The 14,901-nt window shown below is 38.7% G+C and overlaps 1 protein-coding gene across 4 annotated transcripts in view; it reads right to left on the bottom strand.

Annotated features, from left to right (window-relative positions):
• Positions 1–14,901, bottom strand: part of mast1a (microtubule associated serine/threonine kinase 1a) — a 64,692-nt gene that overhangs the window by 21,767 nt on the left and 28,024 nt on the right. For all 4 annotated transcript variants that reach the window (XM_067498921.1, XM_067498918.1, XM_067498919.1 and 1 more), the window contains 7 exons: positions 12,248–12,336; positions 11,779–11,854; positions 11,163–11,235; positions 6,763–6,923; positions 4,599–4,674; positions 2,323–2,532; positions 2,127–2,228 (listed from right to left, as the gene is read on the bottom strand). In XM_067498921.1, the coding sequence (XP_067355022.1) occupies positions 2,127–2,228; positions 2,323–2,532; positions 4,599–4,674; positions 6,763–6,923; positions 11,163–11,235; positions 11,779–11,854; positions 12,248–12,336 (787 nt within the window). The remainder of the gene's footprint in view (positions 1–2,126; positions 2,229–2,322; positions 2,533–4,598; positions 4,675–6,762; positions 6,924–11,162; positions 11,236–11,778; positions 11,855–12,247; positions 12,337–14,901) is intronic.

Raw genomic sequence — 14,901 nt, 5'->3', positions numbered from 1 at the left:
AAACACAACACAGAACTATATTTAAAAAAAGGGAGTGGAACTTAAATCCTAAACTCCCATACAGTAGCTCAATGTAGCTTGTGCAGCACAGTATAACTATCACAGTTACTTTAGGACTTAGCAAAAAAATCTTCTAGTCCACAACAACTGATTGTTAGCACCCTTGAAGTTTGAAGACTAACCAGAGTGATATCACCTCTAGATGTAAATAAACTCTAATCAGTCCCTGTCCACAGCAGAAACACACTCAAATTAACACATTCTACAAGTAAAGTGACAGATGTGTAGGATTACAAAAAGGAAACATTTGCCCATAGAGCGAAATGCCAGTTTCAATTTTCCCATTCCCAAGATGGCCTCTTCAAAATGATTGTTTTTCTAACAAACAACACAGCTAAAATTTCAAAATTCTGAAAAGACACAAACCAGAACATTTCAGGGATCAAATGTCAGTAAAAGAAGAAAACAACGTCTGGCTCAGTATCACAGCAATACTTTTGCTGATAGAAAGTCTACTGCAGTGTGTTATGGTGGTTACTATTTTTCCTGCAGTATAGTCACATATTAAACCATTCTAAGTTTAAAGTTAGTACTAACAATGACATGTCATAATGATAGTGGCTAGATGGCTGTTATTAAACTGATACATATATTGAAGTCATTTCAAAGGGTGTTCAACTTATAATGCCAAAACAAGAATTTACTTCAAACTGCTGCAAATTCATGACCAAGCACCACTGAGGGGCTGTCAAACAAATACAATCATTGTTAATATACCTCCCAACTTTAAATTGCTTCCTTGAAAACATCCCTTTCTTCTAATGAAACAGCTTTTGCAGTGTCTAGTGGGATTCAGATTTTTTTTCTCTTGGTGAAATAACATTTTGATTAGAAAGCAGAGCCTGGGGCATCCAGGATCATTTCTTTCCTTCCCTGCTTGCTTATATCTGCAAGAGTATGGAAAGGGGGGATTAACCTGCCCCTCTGATAACTTGCTCAGCTCACAGATAATATTCGTGCGGCTAACAGCCGACTGACTGTGTGACATTTTCACCAGATCAGAACTCACAGCTGAGTTGAATGCTAAATGAACTCTATGGCTGTGGAAAGGATTTTATCTTTGTTTATGTCTACTCCTCTCTAACTCAAGTCCCTTCCACATCCTGTCTGACCCTATCGACCATTCCTGACAGTTGCCCTGACAACTGAAAGATGAGCCACGGGTGTTGGTGGCTCGACTATGCCAATGACGAACATAGGAAGCCATCAAACAACCAGCCAATATCTAGGTATGTCTAATCCTTACATGTGTATAGAGTTCTGTTATTACTATATGGTGGTGAGTTAAGAATCAAAATTTCAAGGACACAGCTCTCTCTCCTAGATGATTTTAAGTGGTGCTGATGTGGAGAAAATATTTTACAGTTTCAAGTTAAAAAATATCCTGTGGTGATAAGGACATACTTTGTTGCTCCAGAAATGTGACACAGCTTAAACAACACCATGACGTCTACTGCACAATACAGTGAAGCTGAAGCTACACTTACTGTACATTATCAGCCATTTGTGTATCGTTAATAAGCAAGTGCAGAAACGAGGTAAAGAGCAGAGTTTCTGGAACCGAGTTGCGTTGAAAGAATAAAAGAAAAGAAAAAAAAAAACTCCAACTAAAACTACATTTAAAAAAGGGAGTGGAAGAATCACTAGTAAAATTCGAAGCGACAGAATTTTCGAATTTTAGATGTCAAGATATCCTGACTGTCAGAGCCACTGTCATCACACATTGAGTAGCATTCCTCACGTAAGTAACTGAACTGTATGTGTAAAATTGTTGCAATGACTCCTTAGCAGCAGCAAAAACAAATCAGGTGATGAGATAGGGAGCACAATATCTGACATTAGAACAACATCTGATCAGGACAGGGCTCTCTGCCAGCAAAAAATAAATACTTAGAATGTAAAAACGTCCCTCAAAAAAAAAAAATGTATCACTTGTTTCAATTGATGCTTATTTAGTCAATCTGGATTAATGTGTGTGTGTTAAATATCTCTAAAAAACTCTTGAATCTGGATTAAATTATCAGTTTAACAAAACATGGTTCATTCAGTACTGGTGATAAACTTACCAAACACTCGAGGAGTCTGGCGGGACGAGAGATGATGATGAAGAGCTTTTTGACAAGCTGAACAACAAAGGTGAGCTCAGAACTCTCTGAGCGCTCATAGGCCTGAGAGAAGAAAAAGAGGTCTGTGTTTGAACTAATGCAGTAAGCATCACTGTAGTCTTCGGTCCACCTCCATGATCCATGCATAACCACTTACATCAAGCAGCAACTTCTCCAAGTTTTCCTGCAGTTCACAGAAGTAGACACTGGTAATGAGGCCCTCGCGTGATTTAGCCAGGCAGTCTCTGGACAACTCTGCTACTTGGTGGTGGATGAAGCTCAGGACCCCATCGGCAAGTGGCAGAACACTCTCTGGGGAGTAGTTGTGGATGAACTCTGCCAGCCTCTCCTCCATCTGAGCGGTGGCCTAATTAAAGACAGGAAATCCAGTAAAATTATTTTTAAACGTGTGTTTACTGAGTAATGGAATCACATAACTTGAAATTATATTTAATTGTTAGTATCTGATGCAATATACTTTTTATATTTTATTTTATTATACTTTTTTTTTTTTGTCCTTTAGGCTTATCCCGTGAGTTCAGGGTTACTACAGTGGATCATTGTCCACATGTTGATTTAGCACAGTTTTTACAAAGGATACCCTTCCTGATGCAACCCTCCCCAATTTCTACTGGGCTTGGACCAGAATGGGCTGTTAGGGGTTCAGTGTCTTGCCCAGAGACACTTCATCATATACTGGGGATATACCGGGGATCGAACAACTGCCTTGATTACACGGTGAAGGAAAATATGATCCAACCAGTTTTTTGCTTATGATCACTGACAGGTAGCATCTCAGTCATGACCGACCTCAAAGCTTTTCCACACAAAAGGTCAAAAGTGTCAAAAGGTTACTAAGAATGGTGAAAAACATGTCAGCAGCAGCTATCTAAAAGCTGTCTTAATGCTGGAGATCGGAGTTGAGCCTTGAACAACACACAAGGGGGGATGACATCATCTCTGAACACACTTTTTGTTGTACTAAAGCTAAAAAATACAAAATGCATAGTTCATTTTCCTTTATAAAGTGTAGTTGTATACATAACACCTGACAAACAAAAAGTTGTTGCATCACTTAAATGTTACAGCATACCACGGTTGTTGACTATAATATGTGTATATAATCTATATATATAGTTTATTGTCTCCTAAATATACACTGTAATTTTAGTGTCATATATACAGTGTGTTAATTTCTGCATGTAGTCTTCCAGGCTCTGAGGGACTAAACTGCTTACTGCAACAGCTTCTCATCATAGCTTATATCAGATTCACGTCCCTGATGCTTGTCCACAAAGATGGGACTGCACAGACACCTGTCTTAGCAAGCTGTGGTGAAACATTTATACTGTAGCTAAACTATCTGATGTACTTCTCGATTCTCACAAACATGTAAAACCCATCCCTTGGAGGAGTGTTTGAACGAATATGTTGCTTAGTCTGTCCTCATGGTTACCATGAATTCAATAGGTCAAGAACAACTTAATGTGTTTTTTTGTTTGCTCTGTGAGGAGAGTTTACTCTGTAGCTACTACAAATCTACTGCAACAAGTACAAACTACTTTGTCCTTGATCGGCTTTAACAATAAGAAAGGGACATATGTCTGTTAAATACAATGTAAACCTAAAATAGGTTCTTAGGAATGATTGGGGGCAGCAAGGTGGTGGAATGGTTGGAGCTGGCGCCATACAGCTTGCGTGGGTTTCCTCCCTCAGCCCGAAAACATGCATCTTAAGATTAAATGGTAAATGGTAAATAGTCGCTTATATAGCGCTTTTATCCAAAGCACTTTACAATGTAGCTTCCCATTCACACACACACTCACACACTGATGGCGGTGGCTGCCATGCAAGGTGCTCACCTGACACACCGGGAGCAACTTGGGGTTCAGTGTCTTGCCCAAGGACACTTCGACTTGTAGCCAGGAGGGGGGATTGAACCACTGACCCTGTGGTCCATGGTCAACTGCCTTTACCAACTACAGCCATCCCTAACATAGATTAATTGGTGAATCTAAAATTGCTGGTAGGTGGGAATGTGTGTGTAAATGGTGGTCTGTCTGTGTATGGCTCTCTGTGGCACTGTGATAGACTGGTGATCTGTCCAGGATGTACCCCGACTCTCCCTCGATGACAGCTGGGATAGGGTCCAGCCCCCCCAGGACACACATAGGATAAGCGGTGAGTGATAATGAATGAAATTATTGGATTTTGATTAGTTGTTTCAAACACACAATAACCCCAAAATTTCAGCCGCTTACTGAAAAGATGAAATTCTTACAAATGATAAAAAAATAAATTAACTTGCCCATAATAAATGTAAACAAACAAACAAATAAATAAATGTAAATGTTCTCCAAGTATAGCTGTATGCATACTTTTTGTGTGTTGCAGTACAGTTTACATTTGCGTGTTTGTTTGTGTGAGGCTGACCTTGGGGAAGCGCTCCTTGTAGACATGGTTCATCATCACTATTTCATTGTCATAACAGGATGGAGAGCGCCCTGGGCTGCAGAGAGACAAACAGAGAGCAGGAGTGTAATATACAGCACAGACAGAGAAAATCAAAGGAAGCAAGACTGAGGAAAAGACAGAGGGGAGGCAACTAGTGAGACGTGGGAGATAAGATTCTGTATTTTTCACTTGAACTGAGGATTGGTTCACAGCTTCCCCTCACGGTTATCATGTATGAATGTTATGGTAAATTACAGAGTTCACACTGAATATGCTGTATTTCTCTAATGCATCTAGTGTCTTTCACACTACAAAAAAAAGGAAATAAGTACAAATATAAATACATGAAGATTCACATTATGATTCCCCACACCCATGCATGCACAAATATAAGACGAAGCACCAGGAGAAAAAGCCCAAAAATACCTCACTACCTCATCCTATGCTGGATTAGACATTCACAATAGAGAAGCTTATTATAAAAAAAGACTCATGGGCAAACACATTAGAGTTTAGCTTCACAGAGAGATGTGATATGAATTGTGATGAGGCATGTCGAGGCACACAGAAAACACATTCTCTATATTGACGCTACATTATCTAGGCTAGCTCCAATGAAGACACTTCTTAGCTTAATATAAAAACTAAAAACTGATAAGTAGTGATGTGTTGTATGTAGTTAGGCCATGCTGAAACCAGAGAGGAGGCTATAATAGGTGTGGTTGGAGGAAGTGTACACTAGAGACCTCTTCTAATAGAGATACTGCTGCACTTTGGAGACGCTCAATGCACTGGAGGGTGGACCGATTCTGATATAACAACAGTGATGTAAAAACACTAAGTACACTCCAAATACTGTGTTAATATTTTGCTCCATTATACATAAACTTGGGTAAAAGAATAGTATGTTATGAAATACTGTTTGGACAATTGATGGAAGGGTAAAGACGTGTTAAAAGTGTTAACCTCATAAAAAGATCAAAACAAGCAATGTGTTAGCCTGACTCTTGATACTTCACAACTATTGCTAACTACTAACTACTGCACCCCTACTTGTTCTAAGTCATTTATTTGTTCTTTATGATTTTACTGGATATAATTATGTAATTTCATTTAGTAAACATTACTTATTACATACATTATTGGGAGTTAAGAGAGCATTTGATGGGGACACACATTTTGTGCTAGACACACATTTAGTGCTAGACACACATTTAGATGGGGCGACTGTGGCGCAGGAAGGTAGAGCGGTTGTCCTCCAATCTCACAGTTGTTGGTTCAATCCCTGGCTCCTCTGGTCACATGTCGAAGTGTCCTTGAGCAAGACACTGAAACCCTACTTAGTTGGGATTCCGGTACACCCCACCGGTGTGTGATTGTGAGTGCGAATGGGTGAATAAGAAGCAGTGTAAAGCGCTTTGAGTGCCAATAGGTAGAAAAGCTCTATATAAGTGCAGACCATTTTGCTATAGTGTAGCGTTATAGTCAGGAAAAATATACTTTTAATTAATATTTTTTTAAGAAGTACAAGTAAAATTTATTGTCTGTGATGAAGTGTTGACCAGCTGAATCTTTCTCTTATTAAATAGCAGCTGCAGATTTTGAAGCATGCAACAGCTATGACACATTTATAGAAGGTAAATGATACAAGCAACAGAAAGGCCTGATTGAGAGACCCCTATGAGTCCTCATGTCAGAATGAAGTTATCCTTGGACACTAATTAAAACACTACTTTTCTAAAGAGACATTCAATCCAATCCTTTTACATTTTGAATTTTGGTTACCTTTGTTCATTTTCCTTCACAAAAATCAATCTCCACAAATTAACTATTTAGCTTTGAGCAATGTTGGCACCTTTTCACTTAATAAGAAGTCCAAGTCACTACTGCAGGCACTAAACAACCTGATGGTTTACACAATGAATCATGAATGTTTGTATGTGGATAACATTGCACAGCATTACTGTTAACTGTGCATAAATGGAAACATTTGTGCTGAGTTAGAGACTAGAGGCTATGTCTTACAACTCAAAGAAATCCTCATGTGACTTATGGTGTATGCCAAACAAACCTAAATAACATTGGGCTAGATGCCTGATTTATCTGCCTAAACTACTTTGCCCATGACCTGTTACAGTCTCACCTGAGGCTCCGAGAGCGAGGGCGGACATGCGGAGAGCGTCGACCCCCGTCATCATCCGTGATGCTCTCGGTGCTTCCAAAGTGCTTGGACAGGAAATGCAACTCGTCCATGGTTGGTTGAAAGGGCAGCTGGTGCAGACGCTCCTGGGATGAGCTAGATGACTGAAGAGAGACATGAAAATAAGACGAGGTTAAAATGTGAACTGCTCTTTGTCAGATTTTATGTAAAATCCTCTGTTGCAGCTGCCACATCAATAGTGTAAAGATAGATACTCAGTGATGGAGAAGAGGACATCAAAAACAACAAAAGGCAAGACCAGCCAAATCGATGTAGAGAAGAGATTTTAAGAGAAGAGAAAAGAAGAGAAGAGAGGAGAGCACTAGGTGTACTATGATAGGAGGGGGTGTAAAGAACCGAAACAAAGAAGTGTCTCAGTTAAAAGAACAAGAAAGAAACAGAGACGTGGATAAACAAGGAAAACATCTAGAAGGAGTTAGTGTAGGAGGGAAGAAACAGGATAATGTAGACTGAAAAACAGAATAAAAGGACTGCAGGGAACGAAAGAGTCACTCCAAGAAAAGTCGACTGCTGCCTTAAGTGTCTGCTGCCTCGGGGGGTTAATGGCAGTGCTATTCTGTCTTAAACAAAAGACTTTTCTTCAGTGCAGGAGGGAAAAAGCCCAGCTTGGATCAATGGGAGGCTTAATGAACACATCTCCCAATGGGGCACCATGGCTGGCTTTGGCCACACAACGATTTCGGCTATAAAAATCCAATAGAAACTCCATTCAGGTCTTAGCCACTTGCAAACTGTAGAAAGGCAATGATGTGATGTGTTGTGAATTCAGCAAGTTTAGTCAACAGAATCAATTAAGACGGAGCTCTCTCGAGACAGAGAGAACACGGAGATGGAAAAAGCAATTGGATACAAAGGTTGTCACAGATAAAAAATGTTCAATCTGAGTTCAATCTGAGTTCACCTCAATTCGCTGATCCTAACTTGTATCCTTGTTCCTCTTACTGGTAGTAAAGATGTAAAGAAAAAAGAGGAAACAAATTATTTCCTCTTCTTTCTTTACAAGTGTTGTCTGAAGCAATTTGTGTGACAGCTGGACCAGCAGCTCTGTGGTCTCTGATGGTTTGATTTAGTATTTGGTCATACTGTACATGCAAAATATGTTCTTTCCAAATAATACAGTCATATGAGTGTACAGTATCACTGCTGTTGTTGTTTTTTAACAGCATACCCTCCCACATGAAAAACAGAATGCAAAACTAGTCTGCATGTTTTCTTTGTAAGTATCCACACATGCATCAAAACTTAATGATGTGAAGATGATGTGTTTCATAAGCTGTCAAAAATATTGATTACATTTTCTTGATATAAATTTTGTAAACAAGAAGAAGGCCATCTCATATCAGTAGCTCTTTTTTCCCATTTCATAAAAATGACACAATAAAAAACATATTTGGTAAAGGATAAAAAAATCATAGACACTCTTCGGACTACTGTAATGTGATTCCTGACAAAGGTGAAAGGTACAAATGAACATAAACGTTTCTGAAGCTCGTCTTGTGTATCAGACCTGCAGTGAACATAGATCAGCTGATTATATAAATTAATTCAGAACTTGTACTAATAATATGACATCTGATTTGTATTTATGAAAACCCCCCACAAGCTACAGGACTGTCATATTTCCTAACCTGAAAGATTTCAAATGTACTTCACTTTTATCACATTTGTTTACATTTTCTGAATAAATTTAGCTTATATCCTTATCATCATATACCTAACTCCTTCACACACACACTCCCACACACACGCACACATCTCATCCTTTCATCTGCTCTGCTCAGTATGCAAGAGTCCTGCTGTAACTAATCAAGTGAGTAATGGCTCATGTAAGAACCAGCAGAGCATTGAAACCTGATGGGGTGGAGGGTAGAGGAGGAGTGATGGAGGTGGAGAGGAGGTAAGGGAAACTGAGAAATCATCTTCAACCTCATCTGCTGGTAAAAAAGAAATCAATCAGTTTTCCACAGTGGGTGTCTCTACTATAAATGCTGCTGTAAGGAAGTGCACAAGAGACTCATGAGTCAATGAAACAAATGATGTGTGAAAAGCAGCAAAGTTGCAGGAACTGAGTTCAAAAGACACATACATGTACAGGGGCTGGATTATGAGTCAACACCTTGCCTCCACCTGAGCATAATACACATTAAGGTCCATTTCTCAAATGGCCTATTTACCAAATGGGCCTTGGCAGTGTCCATTATTCTAAGTAGTCTCTTATGGTCCAAACATTGTTGTTGTCTGTTTGAGTTAAAACACGTTTCACTTCCACCTACACTCGCTTTTGTTTGTCTATGTTGCCTCTCTTTATCATCCATCTCTGCTTCTCTGGGGATAAAGTGATGGGTAGAGAAATAGTTAATGAAACAGTTTGCCACTGCAAGGCAGAAATACAGATTGGTTACTTTTTATTTCAATTATCTCTGCTCTACTTTTTGTAGGAGGGCCACGTTACCATCTCCAGATAAATCAGGTCGGCTATATCTTAGCAACTGATTAGTTATTTTTAGTTTGAGTTTACATATGAAGCATGTTCTTCAGCATTTTAATGTCTTTAAATCATCCTCTGAGACTCACAGCAGTAAGTCCAACGTCAAAGAACATAGGGGTTTGTGTGTGTGTTTGTGCATGCATGGCATTTAGCTTTTAGTGTAGCGTGTAATCATTTTAAAGTGAAACGAAACAGAAGTAGAACATGCAACTTGACATGAATTTAGAGGTAGCACAGCACACACTGATGCACTTACGCATGAAAATAGATGCAAATAAATTCTTTGAGTGAAATACATATTCATGAAAAGCATATAAAACCCACCTCATCAATTTTTCAAGGATGGAAAAACTAAAATAGTTTCACAAGCTGATTTCATGACTTATGCAGCTCATTTATCAAGAGAAGAAAAAGTAGATCTTGTACTTTAGTGTTTCTCTAGTAAAACAAAAATTAAAGAATGACTTTTGTCTTGTTAGCTACAAAAAGGGAAGCATAAAGGGATTTCTCTTCTTTAACAGCTTAATAATCACCAAAACTCTCTCATTTTAATCCAGGGGATTTTTCTGGAGACTGCTGCTAAACTGGTGTGTAGTTTGATAACCACAGGTTTTGTCTTACAAGGACACACTCAGTCAGCTGTATCCTATACTGTATGTGAGAGAGGAGAAGCTGCAATTATAATGCACATTAGATACAGGGAAGTTGTGGCAGATGGAATAACACTTTAAAGACAAAAAAATACATTTTTAAACCATTATATCACATTCTTTTCTCTAAAGTGGCCTACAGTACACAACAATGAAGCCGATACAAACCACTGGCCTGACAATCAAGAGAAAACAATCTCTCTATGGAATTAAAACGTGTGATAAACAATATATACTTAATTGATCCCTATAGGGAAACTGTTTTTTGGACAGCTGCAAATAGATAATAAAATTACTACCAGGGCTTCAGAATTTTCACACTATAAGAAGTGATCCACCTGAAAACCATTATAGCCAACCACTTCTAGTTTTGTTTGATGGGACATCAAGAGAGAGAACAATCCTCCAAAAGCCAAGATCTTTTTAGCTCCTTTGGAAACTTCTGGTCAGACAAAAATATAAATCTTTCGTCCAAATAATCAATGATATGTATATAGGGAAAATCGTAAGGATTGTTTTCCCAAAGAAGCAAGTGTGAAGCACGGGGGTGGCAGCATCAGATTGTGGGTTTGGTTTTCTTTAAGAACTGGTGAACATCATAAAACCAAAGAAGAATTAGAAAGATAATTTAAAATGTGATACTTGAGTGAAATGGGTCTTTTGGGAGCACAAGAATCCGAAGCACAGCTCGAAAATGGTAACATTGGCCATCATAATGCAACTGAACTGAAAGAAAAGCAGATTTGTACAAAAAGGCCGCCAAGCCTGACTCAGTTTTACTGTGTTTTCACAGGAGAAATGGCCCAAAATTCTTGTAAAGCGTTGTTTGAAGATTGTGGAAGCAAATCCATAAGCGATTATGTAAAGTTACACAATTAAAGATTATGTAAAGTTTATGAGAAAGAAATAAACATAAATAAAAACTTAAATCAAAATGTATCTCTTTATGAAATACCGTATCCTAAAACAAAATGTTTGGATTTGGTGCATTTAGCCAAGGCGTATGTAAACCTCAACAGTAAAATTTTAAACGATAGTAAAACAAAAAAACAATAAAGGATCAGGATTTCAAATGGTTGGATGGTTGGAGAGATTTATTACAGTTCTTTGTTCTCATGAAGACAAGATGAAAAAAAAAAAAAGAGTCCCGAGTGTGGGTCTTTTTTTCTTCTTCTTAAACTTACTGTTGAACTGGGTGTATTGGTGCCATATCCTGAGGAAGGCAGAGAAGCCAAGGACCATCTACGACCATCAGCCCTGTAAAAAGAAGTCAAATTTACTCATGGAAAAAAGAAGATCATATGTTAAAACCGTTCCTCTCTTTCATTTTCCAGCCAGAACTGTAATAGCAGTTTCTATTTTTGTCACGGCAAACAACACATTCAGCTGTTATAGTAAAACCAATTCCACCACCTTCCTCGCTGTTCAATCTACCCAATTACACTTTTGCTCCTTTTTATTCCTCTCTTCCCTCTGGCTTTCTCCAGCCATCCCAGAGTCTGACACTTCCTCTGAGTGAGTGATGAGGGACACGTGTTTCTGCAAAATCCTGCCCCCTCACCTCATTCATCTCAGCTCCCTGTCACACAGACACTCAGTAGGAAGAGTGCAGGACAAAGACAGGGCAACAGCATAGAGTTAAATTTTGCATATGTATGCTAACAGTTATGTTACCTGAAGAGTTTTGTTGTTTGTTGTTCTCTAAAAATAACCCTATCAACAGATTCACTTATCTTTTTCACACTGCAATTGTAATGTTATTCGTGTGACTGATCATGTGAATGAGGGACGCGTGCCAACCTTCGGGAAGAGGCGAAAGAAAAGTGGGCAGGTCCACTTGGTGAGAAGTTGCGGGGGCTGTCCAACGGACTGCTTCCTATTGAAATACAGAAAAGAACAGAAGACATGATGCTGTGGGTTATTGAGCAACATAATGAATCAATATTCATTTTAGATTTTTAGGTGACTACACTTTAGAATTGGGATTTAATTTAGTCAGCCTTTGCAGGAAATACTGCATTCTCTCAACAACAGTGGAACTCAGCAAACATCAATTCTGTGTGTAATCAATGTGACACTTGTGTGTGCATGGTTCCGCCCAGCAGTAATAAATAAAGGATATATGTAAATAACACCAGCTAAAAAATCTGGTGTAATGATGCCAAAACAGCATGTCTCTGTAGAGATTTTTTTAAATTTATTTATCAGATTTACTGTTTAATCTAAAAGTGTAGTATCTACAGTATACACCATAACAATAATCACTGACCTATATGTCCAGGCAGAGGAGAGTGTGGCCGCGGTAGGGTGGGGGAAGTACTGGTCAGAATGAGGCTTTTTCGGTTACTGGTTCTGCAACTAGAACACATATAAGGACAAAAAGCAAATCAATATTTATGTTTTTTATATTTTAGACTCCATGAAAACCAGACTGGTAATAAGTGGTGCGCGTGCACACACAAGGACACACACAGACACACACACCACTAAGTAACCCCAAGTTTAATACTGAAAATATTGTTTCTAATTGTATGCTAACTGGTCACCAGGAGTGAATGTGTATTCTATAGTGCTGTATGTGCAGGTGTGTGTGTGTGTGTTAAGCGTCAGACCATAATATAAGACTTTATTGACATCCATCCACCCACAGGGAAAAATGACAAAGTAACAAAGATTTTTAATTTCCTCTTGGTCTAGCCCCATGACAGCTGCTCCCATGAAACATAATGGCAGGAGCATCAGAGATGGAGACACGGAAGGAGAAGAAGAAAAGGACCATGGAGGACAGGTATAGATCATAATGACGAACTGAAATTATTGAACCGTAAAGGCTTCACTCAATGCTGCTGCTGCCACTGCTGCATGTTTCTTTGAACAATTTCACCGGCACACATAGAGATGCGCCAGGGTTATTGTTTTACATAACAGCTCATAAAGTGCAAAGTGGATTTTTCAGGTGTTATCTTTACATGTGGATTGGTTTTGCTCACAGGCCTTTTGCGTGTGTGCCTGTAAGAGCAGATTTTGCAAAGCAGAACCACATCTGACATCTTTACGCATTTGCTTCACCTTGCATCAGCAAGCATGCTGCTCTACATCTGTGCAGGAAGTGCATAAATCATAGCACATACACATAAAAATAAAAATGCAGGGTTTCAGACCACACACTGATTTTTTGATGCATCTCAAAAAACACCTTGCTCGATAATCTATATCCCCAACTTACAGCACTCCCACATCCTCCCTTATCTCTCCCTCTTTTTTGACGTAAGTCTTGAGCACTCTGAGACATCAAACCCCTGGCAGGATTTCAACGGTGGCAGTGAGCCTCTGTGGGCACCAGCTGAGGGAGAGCTTGTACTCAACCTTGCAGTACAGAAGAGAAGAGTATTGAAATATTTAAAGGAAATGCATTAGCTTCAGATGCAGAGCTAGAAATGACTTAACAACACTCTTCACTACAGCTCTCAGAAGATGATGGACGGAATAAAAAGGGGAAGGGGACAGGTGAGGAAGGAAGAAGGAAAAGACTTAAAATTGAAAAGACTTGAATTGTATATTCCTATGATTTCCTTTCTGTGCTGTACTTTTCCTCCTCCTCAGTTTTGCTTGCTTGCAATCATCTTTCATTTCATTTGCTCCTTAACCTATGGTCTCCAAAATGCCCTTTTTCATCGCTGCTCTTTCTCAACCGAAAGCAGAATCACTTGAGCATATACTAGGGAATCTTCACTCCAGAACATATTCTTAGCTTTGATTCATGATTCATCACATCACCAGCAGCACTACTCTCCCAGCAAATCGTGAAATGGCAATGATTCACTTTTAGGTGGAGTGTGTTATGTTGCAAACCACATATTAAAGGTAATTTAATCTACCTGCTTCATTTCAGACTTTCCCTCCAATGCTAATTTTCTGTCTCATTAAATTTCTTCAACATTTGTTTTTAACTCATCTTTTTCTCTGTAATTTTTCCAATTTTTTTCTTTATATCCTGCTTTACCATCTTTTGCTTTTCTCCTTTTTCCAAACTGACTCTTTGAATAAATTATTTGTGTGAACACCAGATTCAAGGGTCATAGAGTCGACTAAACTATTAAAGACAGAAACAGAGTGACAACCCTCTAAAGCAAAGTAATTTCATCTTTCCATAAAGTCGCTTGTACCCACTGTGCTTTATAACAATGTTATATTAAAAGAATGTTGCAAAAGGGCATTTTCCCCAAACCATTTGTACTGTACCATAAAAAGGTTAAATAGGAGGACTGCTTTTTATTCTATATTCCAGCCGTCAGGCAAATATTTATCACCAGTAAATGTAACATTTAGAGCCTGCTATAGCTATGAGGGGCACATACTGCAGACATAGCATGGGAGAGAGGAGGGTAGAATCCATTTGTGGATGCTCTAACACTGCTATTTATTGTATCTGTTGTATGATTTGATTTTGTGATGGTGTGCTTTATTTAAACAGTTTTTTCTGACGTCACTTTGGGCAACTCTAAAAAAGAGGAGAACCACTTTAGACATTGGTTTACTGTTATAAATGTGGAAAGAGATTTTTTCCAGATATGACAAAATGTGAATTATAACACATATTCAACACAAGACATAGCCGGTTAACTGGATACTCGCCAACTTCTGTTTCTTCCACTGGACATATTTTAACATTTTTAACTCATCATTGACACCACATGGTTGTTTTAATATAGTGGTGGACAAGGGTCAGGATAGAAAAAATTTAACGCTGACTATAAATGACAGGTGTCAAAACACCCAATGCGTCGTGGCTTGCTACACACAGGGCCAGTCCATCCTGACCCGATTGATTTGTATGAAAAGGTGACACATGAAACGAGCATTGCACTGATTTAGCCTTGCACTCTTATAAAATTGTCGGACGTATGATGAACAATAAAAATC

This window comes from Channa argus, chromosome 3 (assembly GCF_033026475.1).
Source record: "Channa argus isolate prfri chromosome 3, Channa argus male v1.0, whole genome shotgun sequence".
Taxonomy (NCBI): Eukaryota; Metazoa; Chordata; class Actinopteri; order Anabantiformes; family Channidae; genus Channa; species Channa argus.
Note: the sequence above shows the minus strand (reverse complement) of the source record. Positions and strands in the feature narration are given on the sequence as shown.